General features: G+C 39.5%; 1 protein-coding gene across 1 annotated transcript; it reads left to right on the top strand.

Moving 5' to 3' along the window:
* Positions 1-6097: 6097 nt before the first annotated feature.
* Positions 6098-8107, top strand: LOC104439134. Its single transcript, XM_010052243.2, has one exon. The coding sequence runs from the start codon at positions 6098-6100 to the stop codon at positions 8105-8107; it is 2010 nt and encodes a 669-aa protein (XP_010050545.2).
* The last annotated feature ends 5027 nt before the right edge of the window (positions 8108-13134 follow it).

The following is a 13134-nucleotide window of genomic DNA, read 5'->3' as shown; positions in this document are numbered from 1 at the left end:
GTCGATTTTTATCAAGAATATCTCTTTGAATTATTCATGAAAATTGTATATAACATCTTAAATACTAACATACTCAAATTTGAAGTAAAATGAACAAGTGTAGCCTAGTGAATCGATTTACTCTTGAAGACGGTAAATCTGGAGACGCGGTACTGGACACCCGAGACTTCATGGACCCATATGGTGGCTTTTCTTTACAAATTTGACTTAGATACCTTAATTAAAGTTGTATGGGACCTCTTGAAGTAAAACATATCCAAATTTCAGAGGAAATGAAGAAGAATAAGTGGGTAAAAACTCGGTATTTCGGAGATGACTACACTGGACGTTTCGGTGCGAGAACCAGGAGCTTAGTACGTCTATATAAAACTATCTAGGACGAATCTGGCCTATATGTCTTCATGAAAAATCTATTTTAGTGTCTTAAATATAACCTGGTAAAATTTCATAATTTTCGGAGGTCGTTCAGGTATTTTAATCGAATTATTTCAAAGACTGCGCAATCTGTTTCTATCCGAATTGCATGCTGTACTTGTGTGAGCTATATCTTCTTGTGTGAAACTCTTTTGGGCATGTTTTCTTCATGAAATTGTTATCTTATTGTCTTACCTAGTACATGCTCTGATTTTGTGATTTTTGAGGATCATATTGATATTTAATTTAAATGATTTCCAAAATTGTGCAAGCTGGAATTTAGTAAATTTCAAAAAGGCATGATATATGGACTATTCTAAGTTGTATGGATTCCATGGATTGTATTTTCTTTAGTGATTGTATCTTGCTACATGTATGATGATGATTGGAGATGCACATAAGAATTTTAAAAGGATGAAAATGATCTTGTTTGCCGTTACATCATATGCCATGCTAATTTTGAGACATAAATTAGTGAACATGAACAATGATAAATGAGGAAATTGTTGGAGGCGGTTGATAATGCCCCGGGAGTGTCGAGATGCCCGGTGGCCTAGTGGCGTAATTCCGGAGGGTCCTCGAGAGTTTCGAGATGCTTGGTGGTATACGGTACGTAATTCCAGAGGAGGGGGGAATCCTGGTGGTATGTTGGTACGTAATTCCGAAAGCCCTGGAGGTTTGTGCCCGGGGGGATGCCTCGCGATGCTAGTTGGGATGCGAGATGCCCGGCCAGGGAGTGTAAATGCTGGATGCCCAATTGTATATTGGATACATGCCCAGAGGTTCCTCGTGATGCCAGTTGGGATACGAGATGCCCGGAATGTGGGAGTGCCGGATGCCCGGTTGTATCTTGGATACATGCCCGGAGGTTACTCGCGATGTCTGGTTGGATGCGAGCGATGAATTGTGAGATGCAAACATTGGTCCCTGGAAAGAAAAACTAACGAGATCCTTGTGAACGATAAGAATTGAAAATGAATCATGTGCATGGGTGTATGCATATGGCATGATGCATGGTCGGCTTATGAAAATAAATTGATACTATTTGATATTGAAAATGCGATCATGAAGGCATGAATGGATCTCATGGTGATGTATGCTTGATAGCATGGATGATATGAATCATGGTTGTATGTGCACCTATGGCATGGTGATATATGTAATATGATGCATGGTAATGATGATGAATGCATGATGGATATGTGATATGATGATGAATGCATGGATGCATGGTAATGATGATGGTACATGTGATGATGATGATGATATGTGCATGGATGCATGTGATAATGATGATATGGCATGGACATGTGATATGATGATTGATGAATGCATGGATGCATGGTAATGATGATGGTACATGTGATTGATGATGATGAGTGCATGGATGCATGGTAATGATGATGGTAAGTGTATGACCCGATGGTGATGACTATATGATGATGTATGTACATGAGGTATGATGATATGTGCATGATATCAAGGTAAATTGTGCATAGATGCTTAAATGTCATGTGATGCTATGATTGTGATGATTGTGGGGCATGATGCATTGAGTGGTTTATTGCTCATTTACCTGCTGAGTGGTTGTACTAACCCCTTCGAGGACCAACATTTCAGATTAGTAGATGGATTGAGCGGTTGGATATGACCGTGAGGAGGAGGATAGCAAAGGAGGGAACTTTTGGACGCCGACACTGGTTGATGGACCTTAAGCATACGATTGTGGGAGGAGATGTCGGTCATCTTTTGAAGTATAGCCGAGTATAGAAGACTACGGCATTTTGATGTACCGATGAATGATGTCCATCTGGTTTAAGTAAATAAAAATGTGCGGCTTTTACCTATAAATGTTTAGTTGGTGTGCATCGTTTTCTATATATAGGGAAGAGAGTTAATGGATGTGCTTCTGCTATATGAATTGCGCAAGGGACCGATCAAAAAAAATAAAATGTAAACCCCTAGGTTGTATGGACCCTTTGCAATTACAATGGTATCAGAGTGACATATTATAAGGAAAAGTGAAAGGTAAGCGAACTGTGGCGACCCTAATGGATCGGAGGCCGTCAAGGGGTGTCACAAAATAGGATTGGTAGAGAAAGAAAGAGGCTAAAGGGACTCAACTCGACAAACATAATTCAGATTAGAATCATAAATTGATGCGCGCACCGCCTTTCTTGGGGATTTGTGCCATCCCGCTCTGGCATTTCTAATCGGCCGTACAAGGAGGAGAGAGCAATCCAAAGCGCAAGAGCCAAAGCATAAATCTCGATCCTCGGATCATGAAGTACAATACCCCCAATAACGGCTATGCTTCCCTCTCGCATCACCTCGACCGTGGGGGGGTACTTCAAACTATCAGGGAGACTGAACAACAAAATCACGATGGCCGCGAAAGAGGAAGCTAGTGACTCAAGCGAGAGGATCAAGTGAGAGGGTCGAGCGAGATGATTTGAAGGTGACGCGCAATTAGGGCTTAGACTTGGAAAGATCGAGGTAATGACTCATTGTTCCGTCAAAACCAAGGTGGAGACTTGTGAAGGTGGCACGTCCAAGAGTCGCGCTCAAGGAAGCGATTCAAGCATGAGAGGGAAAGATTGACGGGTGAGACTAAGAGCTGAGAGGGAAAGAGGAGGCATGTGATAGGTGATTAGGTTTTTACGCGCATGGACATTAGTGCTGTTCTTTATATAAAAAATTAAAATTAAAAATAAATAAATCAGTCTGAGCAGTAGGGTTCATGGACAACCGGATTGCGCCCAGCACCAGTTTCAATTTTATGGAACTAGAAATTATATTGACGCTTTTGGAAACCACCTAGAACCAGCTAATTTGGTCCAATTCGGGTAATTCTATATGCTCACCCCCAATTAGTCTTAGAGTAGCCAATCATTTGCCTAATCCAAGAGGTAAAAGTGCAGGACAGAAGAAGAATCACGTGGGACCTTGAAGATGAACCTTCTGATACGGTTATGTACCATTAGGCCAACCAAAAGACAGCCTCAGACGAAAGTTGCAAGTAAATAATCAATTCCCATATCGTATTTTATTCCGTTCTCTTTTTGTCTTTTTTTATTCCTTCGCATATCTTTTTTCTTACTTAATAAACGGAGGCTCCAACAAACAGTAAGTTGCTGTTATGTGCTAAGACACAAGTGCTCTGATAGCTAAGAGAGGAAACCACCTATTTCTAGTACTTGTTCCTTCACGACGTTTCTTAGGACAAAGATCTCCGTTGCATTTCTCTGCTTCAGTTCTCCGATTTTTCCAATGTCGGTGTCATCGTCTTCTGAATCATAATTCTGGAATTCATCAGCCCTCAAGTTCAGGTTTTGTGGTGCTAGTCTTGTGTTGCATTGCACCTCTTTCTTGCATTTGCTTCTCGTGCTTACTAACCCATATTACTTTTAAGTAAATATCTTTGTATGCTTCAGCAAGTGATTATCATACTTTAGATCATTGGTCAGTACATGTAATCATTCTCTATACAAGTTATAGCACATGTTTATGTTAGTTCTTGGTGTTCATTTTCCAACTTGTGAAAGAAGTATAGGGAGAAATTATGACCCTTTTCTGTTCCTTCAACATATAAAAAATTGCTATTTTAGGAAAAGTATAGCAAATATGCTATTGAATGCAATCTTTCCTATGTGAATGGGATCTAAGTCTGCAGGTCTTCAAATGAGGTAGGCTTAAAGAAATTATCTATGGAGTCGCGAAATTGCTTCTACTCAAATTTTTTAAAATCCAATCCAAGAGCAATTGCATTGAAGGTCATCTAATCTATTACTGTATTGTATTTTGTTGCATATGGCAGAAGGCCATTGAGAAGTTAGTGAAGATCAAAAGTAATAGAACTCCCAAAATTTGAAAAGAAAATAGCATTAGTTCATGAAGTCAAGACCAAAATTAGGAGTTTCTTTGAAGACTAAATAATGTGTAGGACAACCTGTGGAACCAGCGGACCCTGTGGAACTAGCATGGGTTGGTAGGTTCAATTGGGAAATTAGAACTCGCATTGAGTATGTTGCTATTCCAAAATCTTGGAACACGTGAGTATAAGGTAGGTTTCCAAGGTTCGGTCACACCACCATGTACCCTACACCATGTATTCTTTACAGGGTATTTTTTAAGTATATAAATGTGTAAAGTTTAATTGATCCCCCCCTCTCTCTCCAACCCCTTTTGAAAAACAATTATCTGATTTGAAGAGTATTTGCACGCGTGAGTGTGTGTGATAAGCTTGGCTATATCTATGGATGATACCTTCTCAATAAAATAATAGGTGGAAGCCAATATTTTTCTTTATTTTTTTAAATTTTGTTGCTATTAAAATTTTAGGATCGTGTTACCATTAGATATGAACATATATTTTAACATGTAATCCAATTATGTGCTATGTTAAATGTTCAATGTGGTAATAACTAAAATCGCCAACGGTTTTTGTTCAACAAAAATAATTTGAAAAAGTACAAGACAATATAGGGTAGCTTAGAACCTGTGGAACCGACAAATTCAAGGTTCCAATATGATTTAAAGAGCCAATAAAATAACTTTTAGATTACAAAAACTTGAAACCATAGCTTCAAGGGCAGCGCAAATGTCCTACCTACTCTAAAACTAGCACACCCCTTACTAATTACTTCCGTAACGCCTCATCTCCACTTTTTCCTTCTCTCTCTTTATATTTAAAAATTAGTTTTGAATTTTTTTAAAAGCTAATATTTGAAAGATAAAGGCGGAAAAAACTTAAAGTTGTGGAGAATTCACCTTCAGAGAACCTCAATAGAACGTGGAGGCTAAATAAAAGAAAATTCCAAAAATGAAATTATTTGGATAGTCTAATAATTCATCATTTGTTCAAACTCGAAAAGTTGAAGTTTTACACGAAGCGCAAAACAGCTCTTTTGAGCTACAAAATTGTGTCCAAGCAAATCTGGAGAAAGATTAATAGTTATTATTAGAAGAGTGGAGGGTTAGTGAATTGGATTAAATCTAACCCTCTAAATTTCTAATTATGATAGAATTGGATAAAATATTTTATGAAATTTAGGGATTTTATTATATTTTATACATTGTCTGATGAATCATAGTAAGAAAGCTATATATATTCCCACTTATCGTATTCATTATTTAGTATAAATGGCATATCGAATAAAGAGCCTAAAAATTACACAAACAAAAATGGTAAGAATTTATCACATGACTCTTGCCCACTTCATTTTTATTTGCTTATCTATCTATTATATTTTCCTCTTTTTTTTATAAATTTTTTTTCTCCTTCCTTCATTCTATAATAAAATTTTATTAAATAATAAACTATAATAACATACCTAAAATACTAAAATACCTAAAATATGTAATAAATATAAATACAATATATATGTATATATTAAAATTCATATATAAGATTAAAGAAATTTGAATATATAAATAAAAAGTAGAAATAACTAAAAAGAAATTGTTGTTATTTTCATGTTATTTAAAATTTTATATTAGAATTCAAATATTATTCAGTTGTGCGGAATTGTAAGAGATTGAGAGGATTAACGGATGCAATAATGTGTGGCATTTTTGAAGCTTGGTGCAAGCTGTTTGTAAGCATTCTTCAGAAGCAATGTGAAAAATTTCCTCACTCTGCATTTGCATTGATGTCTAGTGAGCACACTTGAAGGAAGCTGCCATGAGTTTGACTAGTTGGATTTCCTCCATTAACCTCCTGTGGGCAGCGTGGGAGATTCAGTTCCTGGTCGCCGCAAGCCTTGCCTGCAAGATTGTTCTCACAATATTAGGCAGCCGGCGGAAATATATGACGTCGATTCCAGCTAGTTTCATCATCTGGGCCACATATTTGCTCCTTTCTTACTTTGCAACAATCGCACTGGGCAAGCTTACTATGGTCCGCATCGACGATCTTAAAAATCCAGGTTACGATGTGGTCTTGCAAGCGTTATTGGCCCCATTGCTTCTGATGCAACTCGGGTATGCAGATCGCATGACGGCCTATGCGGTCGAAGATGACAGGCTGGGATTAAGACAAATGCTGAAAATCGGGGTTTCGGTGGTTATCATGTTTTGGATCCTCTATCGCTGTTGGGACGGCTCCTCCCCGATCTCAAGACTGTATTTCCCTTTGTCCGTGGTCGGAATCATAAAGCCAGTGGGTTGGGCCTGGGCTCTCCAATCCGTGTCTAATGAGAACTTGAGCGTGACCGCAGAGGACATGTCCAAAGAAGCCGGCATTAAGCAAGTGTTCGAAGCGCTCCCTGAGGACGAGAAGTTCGCGTCCACAAAGGACATCTTGAAGGCCTACTATCGGTTCCACTGCTTGAAGCCCCATCTCAAGAACTGGCTATACCACCCTCAGTTTATATCCCACGAATCAATGTCCATTGAAGGTTACCCCGCCGACCGTGCTTTCACCATGACCGAGATTGAGCTGAACTTCATGTTCGATGCGCTTTACACTAAAGCTCCCTTTCTGTACACAAAACATGGCCTCATAGGCTGCTTTGTTGGCTTCTTCTGCTTGGTGTCTGCCTTGTGTGGATTTGTCGTGATCTTCAGGAATGCCTTCTTGATCGATATGTACATCACCTATACCTACGCATTACTGATGGCAGTCATATCTCTCGAGCTTTATGAAATCTCGATGCTGGTGTTTTCAGATTGGGCGGTGGCGAAGATGAGTAAGAACCTTAAGATGCCGCTCGTCCGAAGGCTCCTCCCATTTCTAGCCAATCAGTGCATGAAGCAGAAAAGATGGTCGAGGACAATAGGGAAGTTCAATTTGTTAGACCACCAAGTATACAAAGAACGTCCGAAGCCCATTGACACGGTACTCTGTTGGTTAGAGAAATGGGAGATCGTCAGGAGGTTACACTCCCGCCTCAGGAGGTTACACTCCCGCCCGGCCATGCCCTCGTCCCTCAAGGCGCTGGTGGTTCAAAAGATGGGGGAGATAGATAAGAAAAGAGACCTCCAGCCCTTCAAAAAAAGAGGCGAGTGGACGCTCGAGGCTCACGGCATCCAAGAGAAAAAAGGACTGAGTGATAGCATTGCAACAGAATTCGATAAGAGCATCATTATCTGGCACATCGCAACCGAAGTCCTGCACACACTGGAACGTGAAAAGCCCGATGCTTGTAGAGGAAGCAAACTCCTATCGGATTACATGATATACCTCCTCGATCTGTATCCTTACACATTGTCCCTCTCCACTGCCGACATCATCCTGGAGTACGCTCGTTGCACACTGAGGCCTTTCTTCAGGTACCAAGACCCTAAAGAACTAATTAGCATACTGTCGTCGCCAGATGGGGATGTCCCAGACCCTATAAAACAGAGTAAGCCGACGTGGATCACTCGTGATTGGAACATGTTGTTGAAGGTACAGAAGCTTGTGGTCGACTTGAGTACGATGGACAACAAGTGGGAGCTGATCAGTAGCATCTGGGTGGAGATGCTGTGTTACGCAGCATACAACTGTCGAGTGTATCACCATGAGAACCTACTGACAGCAGGAGGTGAACTCATCACTCATGTGTGGCTTCTTTTGGCTCACAAGACCGACAAACACCAGTTGAGCCGTGACGAGCTTTCTGAAGACCCTGCCGCCTCCAACGAATCTCCCTCCCCTGAAAATGGTTCTTCTAGTTGCCTCAAGAGGACGTTCCGGCAGGCACAAGCTTAAAGCATATACAACCTAGATGCGCCATCGTCACATTGACGTTGCAATTGGGTTACTTATGTTAGAATACTTTAGTATCATATCACGGTTCGTCTTATGGAATCAGATTATGAGAACTTGACTTTAAATTTTTTCAGACCCATCATTTGTATTCCTAATTATATATTTTCCATATTTTAATATTAGACAAAAGTCTAGCCTACATGTGAGGTGAAATATTTAAATATTAAACCACAAATCTATATAATAACTTTTTCTGTAGAACAAGTGCAATTCATCCCACAAAATTTTACAATTTATACACTCGAGATGGGTTGAACCGGCTGGAAAGCAAAAATTCCCAAGGGAGAGTTTCAAGACACATTGACTCATTCGAATGTCATGCTCACATTCGGCCTTTATATGCCTAGGTTTTTTTTTTTTTAATGACCCGGGAACCCCCGTACAGCCGGCAGCTGGCAGGGTAAATCCAGGGCGAACTGGGCCGCCACCACAGACCCAGCCGCAGGTGAGTCGCGCAATGGGGACGCAAGGTTTCGAACTCCTCCCCCTCCATGGGAGGCACAAGCCCTAGCCATCACGGCCACCGTGGGCGGTGGTAGAAATTAAGACTTTAACGTGGATCAAACGCTGTGGACTGTGGATCCTGCACTCAGTTTATGTTGTTTCTAAAAGAAATTAAGACTTTAACGTTAGGGGTGATCTGCTCCAAATTGAGTCGGTGCCTACCAAGGCTGTTTCCCTGTTGAGCCTGGAACAGGTCCTTTTTCTCTGTTTTTGGTTCCTTTCCTGCATTCGGCTTAGACACGAACGAGTAGAGTTTCTTTTGGGAGAACTACCAGAGTCTGGACAGTGAAATTGACAGAATCGAGGAGCAGAACAACAATTTGAAGGTCAAATTCAAACTCAGGTGGATCTTCTCTTTTCTCTCTGTTTCAAAAGCTACAGAATATTTAAAAAAAAGCCCCCAACAAAACTGGGGATCAGAAGCTTACACAATATCAAAGTAAAAGGAACGCCACAAGGGCAATGGGCTCCGCCGTCGATTCAACCACCATCCTCCCCATTGGCTTGGAAATTCGGCCAGGGCGACCGCGCTGGATTCGGGACCGGACAGAGGGGCTCGAGGCCTCCACTGCTGATGTGGAGCTTCCTCAAAATACGCTTCATCTTCAACATCGCTCACGCCTCCATCGGCACTCTGGAGTAGTTCATGGCCCTAGATCCTCTGTTGCCTACCTTGATCTCGATGGAGAGGTTCAGTCGGCCATGATCGACCTCAAATCTCGACGGGGAAGTTGAGTCGGTAAAAAAAGTTGAGCGACAGAGGCTTGAGCGCCTCCTTTAAGCGCAGAAAGATGATTCTTCTCTTCCTTATATTTTAATTTTGGCCATGGTGGATTTCACCTAGACGTCCCTTTCGGAAAAAAAAATTTATCCACTTCACACTTTGACGTGGCCTTGCAGTACATTAGTTTTTTTCCTTTGGTCGGTCATGACGTTAGCTGAATTGGGCGGGACTTGACGCATATTGGATCGATGGGATGATTTGAAGGCAAAAACGCTCACAGTTCACATAGGGAAGAGAACGAGATAAATAAGCTTTTTTTCTCTTTTTCTTTTTATCTCACCTTAGCTAAAATGATCACAAGACTTGCCTTTAAATAGGCTGACTTTTACTCTTAAATGACTTATAAATATATCCAGCATTCCATGGAGATAGATCCTCGAGAATTTAGAAAGCATTTCAACTAGACATAAAAACATGAACAGACTCTTGAAAATTACACTACAATAAAGACTCTCAATTCACGCACCAGTCTTGGAAGCCAACAGACATCGATATTCAAATTTATAAATTGACAACCAAGTTGTCGATCCACAACCATGAAATCGACCACTTGTCCACTGAATTGATAACCTCCCCGCATAATCAGCAAATTTAACTTATTAAATTATAGCCGAAATGAATTTGTTTAATTACAAACACTCCCTCTTAAACGAAATTGTCTTCTATCAATCATTCTAAACAGACTTTTGAATTCCCGAAAGGCATCAACCTTGAGAGGTTTTGGAAAACTATGGGCTACTTGATCTTATTTATTGTCTTCACTTGTGAAACTTAATTTTTTTTTCTCACTTGTTCTTGAGTGAAGTGATATCGAACATCAAAATCTTTGCTTCATCAATGAAAAACTGAATTTCTCGCCAAAAAAATAATGGAAAAAAATTATTGACAAAAAACTCTGTTGCTTTCTTTCGCTCTATGTGAATTTCTTTGAGTAGTTTTCTCAACTATATTGCATGACAAACACATGAAGATATTTCTATATATATTTAGCTTCACATGTTAAAAGAGTAACGTTGGGTTGCTTCTTTGATGACCATGTGAAAGCAATGTCAGATAAGAAAAATACAAAGCCTATAGTACTTTTCCGATCATCAATATATCCATCCTAATATGGTGTGAACAAGCTCCAAGATGAAAGAATTGAGACTGATAGTGGTGTAAGCCATGAGCAACAATTCCTTAGTTATAACAAAGTATCCTTTTTGTAGCTTAAAGATGAGATGACTTTGCTTTCTCCATTTATTGACTCACAATTCCAATATTGTGCAGAATATCCGATCTAGTACATGTCAAATATCTCAGACTTCCTATCAAGCTTTTATAGTACGTTGAATACCATCATTAAACTTTACAAGCTTAACCCTGTACTCCATTGATTTAGTGACCGGTGTATAGTTCATCATACTGAATTTGTCAAGTATGCTTTATGAATAACCTTTTCCCAAAGAAAAAAATTCCACTTGCACTTTGCTTCACTTTTATGCCAAGGAAATAATTCATAAGAGTATTATCAGCAATTCCAAATTCCTTTACCATGGATGCCTTAAAAGTATTAATTATTGTTGGATTATTTCATGTAAAACAAGTTCATTTACATATAAATAGGACAATAGAATATCACCTTTTTCTTACTTTAAATAAAGTGCATACTCATATGGACATTAGGAGGAGCCATTTGCCTTGAAAAAAGCATCAAGTCTGGAATTCCATACTTTCGAGGCTTGTTTAGGCCCATATAGCTTCAATTTCAACACTTTGTCTTTATGACCTTTCGCAATAAACCCCATGGGCTGCTCAACATAAATCCCCTCATCATGGATGCCATTTAAAAATGCTGATTTAACATTCATTTGATAAATTTGCCATCAATTTTGAGTTGCAACATAAATTATCAATATAATCCTTCCAAGTAGATAAGAGGGGCAAGAACTTTATCATGGCCAATCCTGGTCTTTTAATTGTACCCCTTCACAACTAATCTTGCCTTATACCTTATCACTTCCCCTTTCTCATTCTTTTTGGCCTTGTACACCCATTTGACACCAATCACTTTCTTATCCTTAAGAAGATCAACAAGCAACCCCTGTTTGGTTCTTCTCGATAACTTCAATTTCTTTGTTCATAGCTTTCCTCAATTTTTCTTCTTTTGACAACATCATCATAGACAAGTAGTTCATAATCTACAAGAAGGCATACATGATGAAGCTCATCAGTGACTTCATAGAGCTTAGACAATCTCCTTAATCTTGGTACTATCGGTTCATCAACACAATTTGAAGAAGTTGGCAATGATGTACTTGAAAAGAAAGGTCAAGAGTGATCATTCAACTCCATTTGGCTTGAATCACCATGAACATTCACTTCATCTTTTGGATTATCTTCTCACATGCCTTCTTCATCGAACTTGACATCTCTGCTTAAAAACACTTTCAAAGTGTTAGGATCAAATTTATAGGCTTTTGATGAAAAATCATATCCGATAAAAATGAATTTTTTTGCTCTTGTCTTCCAACTTCGATCTTTTCTAGTTCAGGATATGAGCATAAGCAATGCTTCCAAAAATTCTCAAATGTGAAATGCTAGGTGTCCTCTCGCTCCATGTTTCTTGTGGAGTGACGCTTTCAAGTCCATATGTGAGACATCTATTTTGTAGATAGACTGCACACATGATAGCTTCACTCCAAAATGAGATAGCTAGTATAAGCACCTAGAGGGGGTGAATAGGTGCACAAACAAATTCTCAAGATACGGAAGCAATTCTAGGCAATCGATAGAAAAGAAAATACGATCAAAGCGAAGTAAAGGATAGGGAAGAGAAATGAACACAAGATTTATAGTAGTTCGGCTTATTCCAAGCCTACGTCCACTCTTTCGCACTGACAGCCCACCGGCTGGATTTCACTATGAACAAAAGAGAAGTTACAGCACAGCTTTTCCTTGATTCCACAGTGTAGATGTTCTACCACACTTCCTCAAGGTTTCTCACGAATATAGACTCTCTTTTGTTTACACGATTTTGCTCAACGAATGAATTGACTAAGAACAAGGAGCTTCAGACTTTAGAATTCTTATATCGTGCACTTTCTCGAACAACTAGAACGTCTTCCTTATATACTCCTTCATGCCATCCTACCCGTTGGCACTTACCAAAGGAATTCCTCCAATCTACCCGTTGGATGAAATCAATTAGGAAGATCATTCGAGCTATTAAAGGAACATGTCGATAGCCCATCAATCATGTTCACCCATACAATCAGGATCTCGGTTTCCATAAGTAGAACCTTCCAAGTTTACTTTGCCAATCATCGGATCTTTAATCTTCGAATCAATTATGATCAAATAAAGAATTCCGTTATGTCATATCCAGCCAAGGGATCTTCTCCAGTCGATAAGGCCACATCTTTAATGAAACATCCAGTTCGGATAGCCTTTCTTCAACGGATTAGAAACTGTCAATGAGGATAGACTTTGAGTCTTGAGTCGGCTGTTTGAAGGTCTTCGAGACTTTAAATAACGAGTCGCAAGCCTTCGAGACTAGGCGATGGAAACATTTTGTCAACTTCAAAACACTTCACGATGATTTCTCCAACAATCTCCCCCTTTTTGATGGTGACAAAACTTTCCTGCAGATTTGGAAAAATTTGACATGCAAAACATTTCTCAAACACACATGCATATC

This window comes from Eucalyptus grandis, chromosome 3 (genome assembly GCF_016545825.1).
Source record: "Eucalyptus grandis isolate ANBG69807.140 chromosome 3, ASM1654582v1, whole genome shotgun sequence".
In the NCBI taxonomy this organism is placed as follows: domain Eukaryota; kingdom Viridiplantae; phylum Streptophyta; class Magnoliopsida; order Myrtales; family Myrtaceae; genus Eucalyptus; species Eucalyptus grandis.
This window is presented reverse-complemented; position numbering and strand designations above follow the sequence as displayed.

What these genes read in the sequence shown, in the direction of transcription:
- LOC104439134 (XM_010052243.2), top strand. Translation starts at nt 6,098, where the DNA reads ATGAGTTTGACTAGTTGGATTTCCTCCATTAACCTCCTGTGGGCAGCG.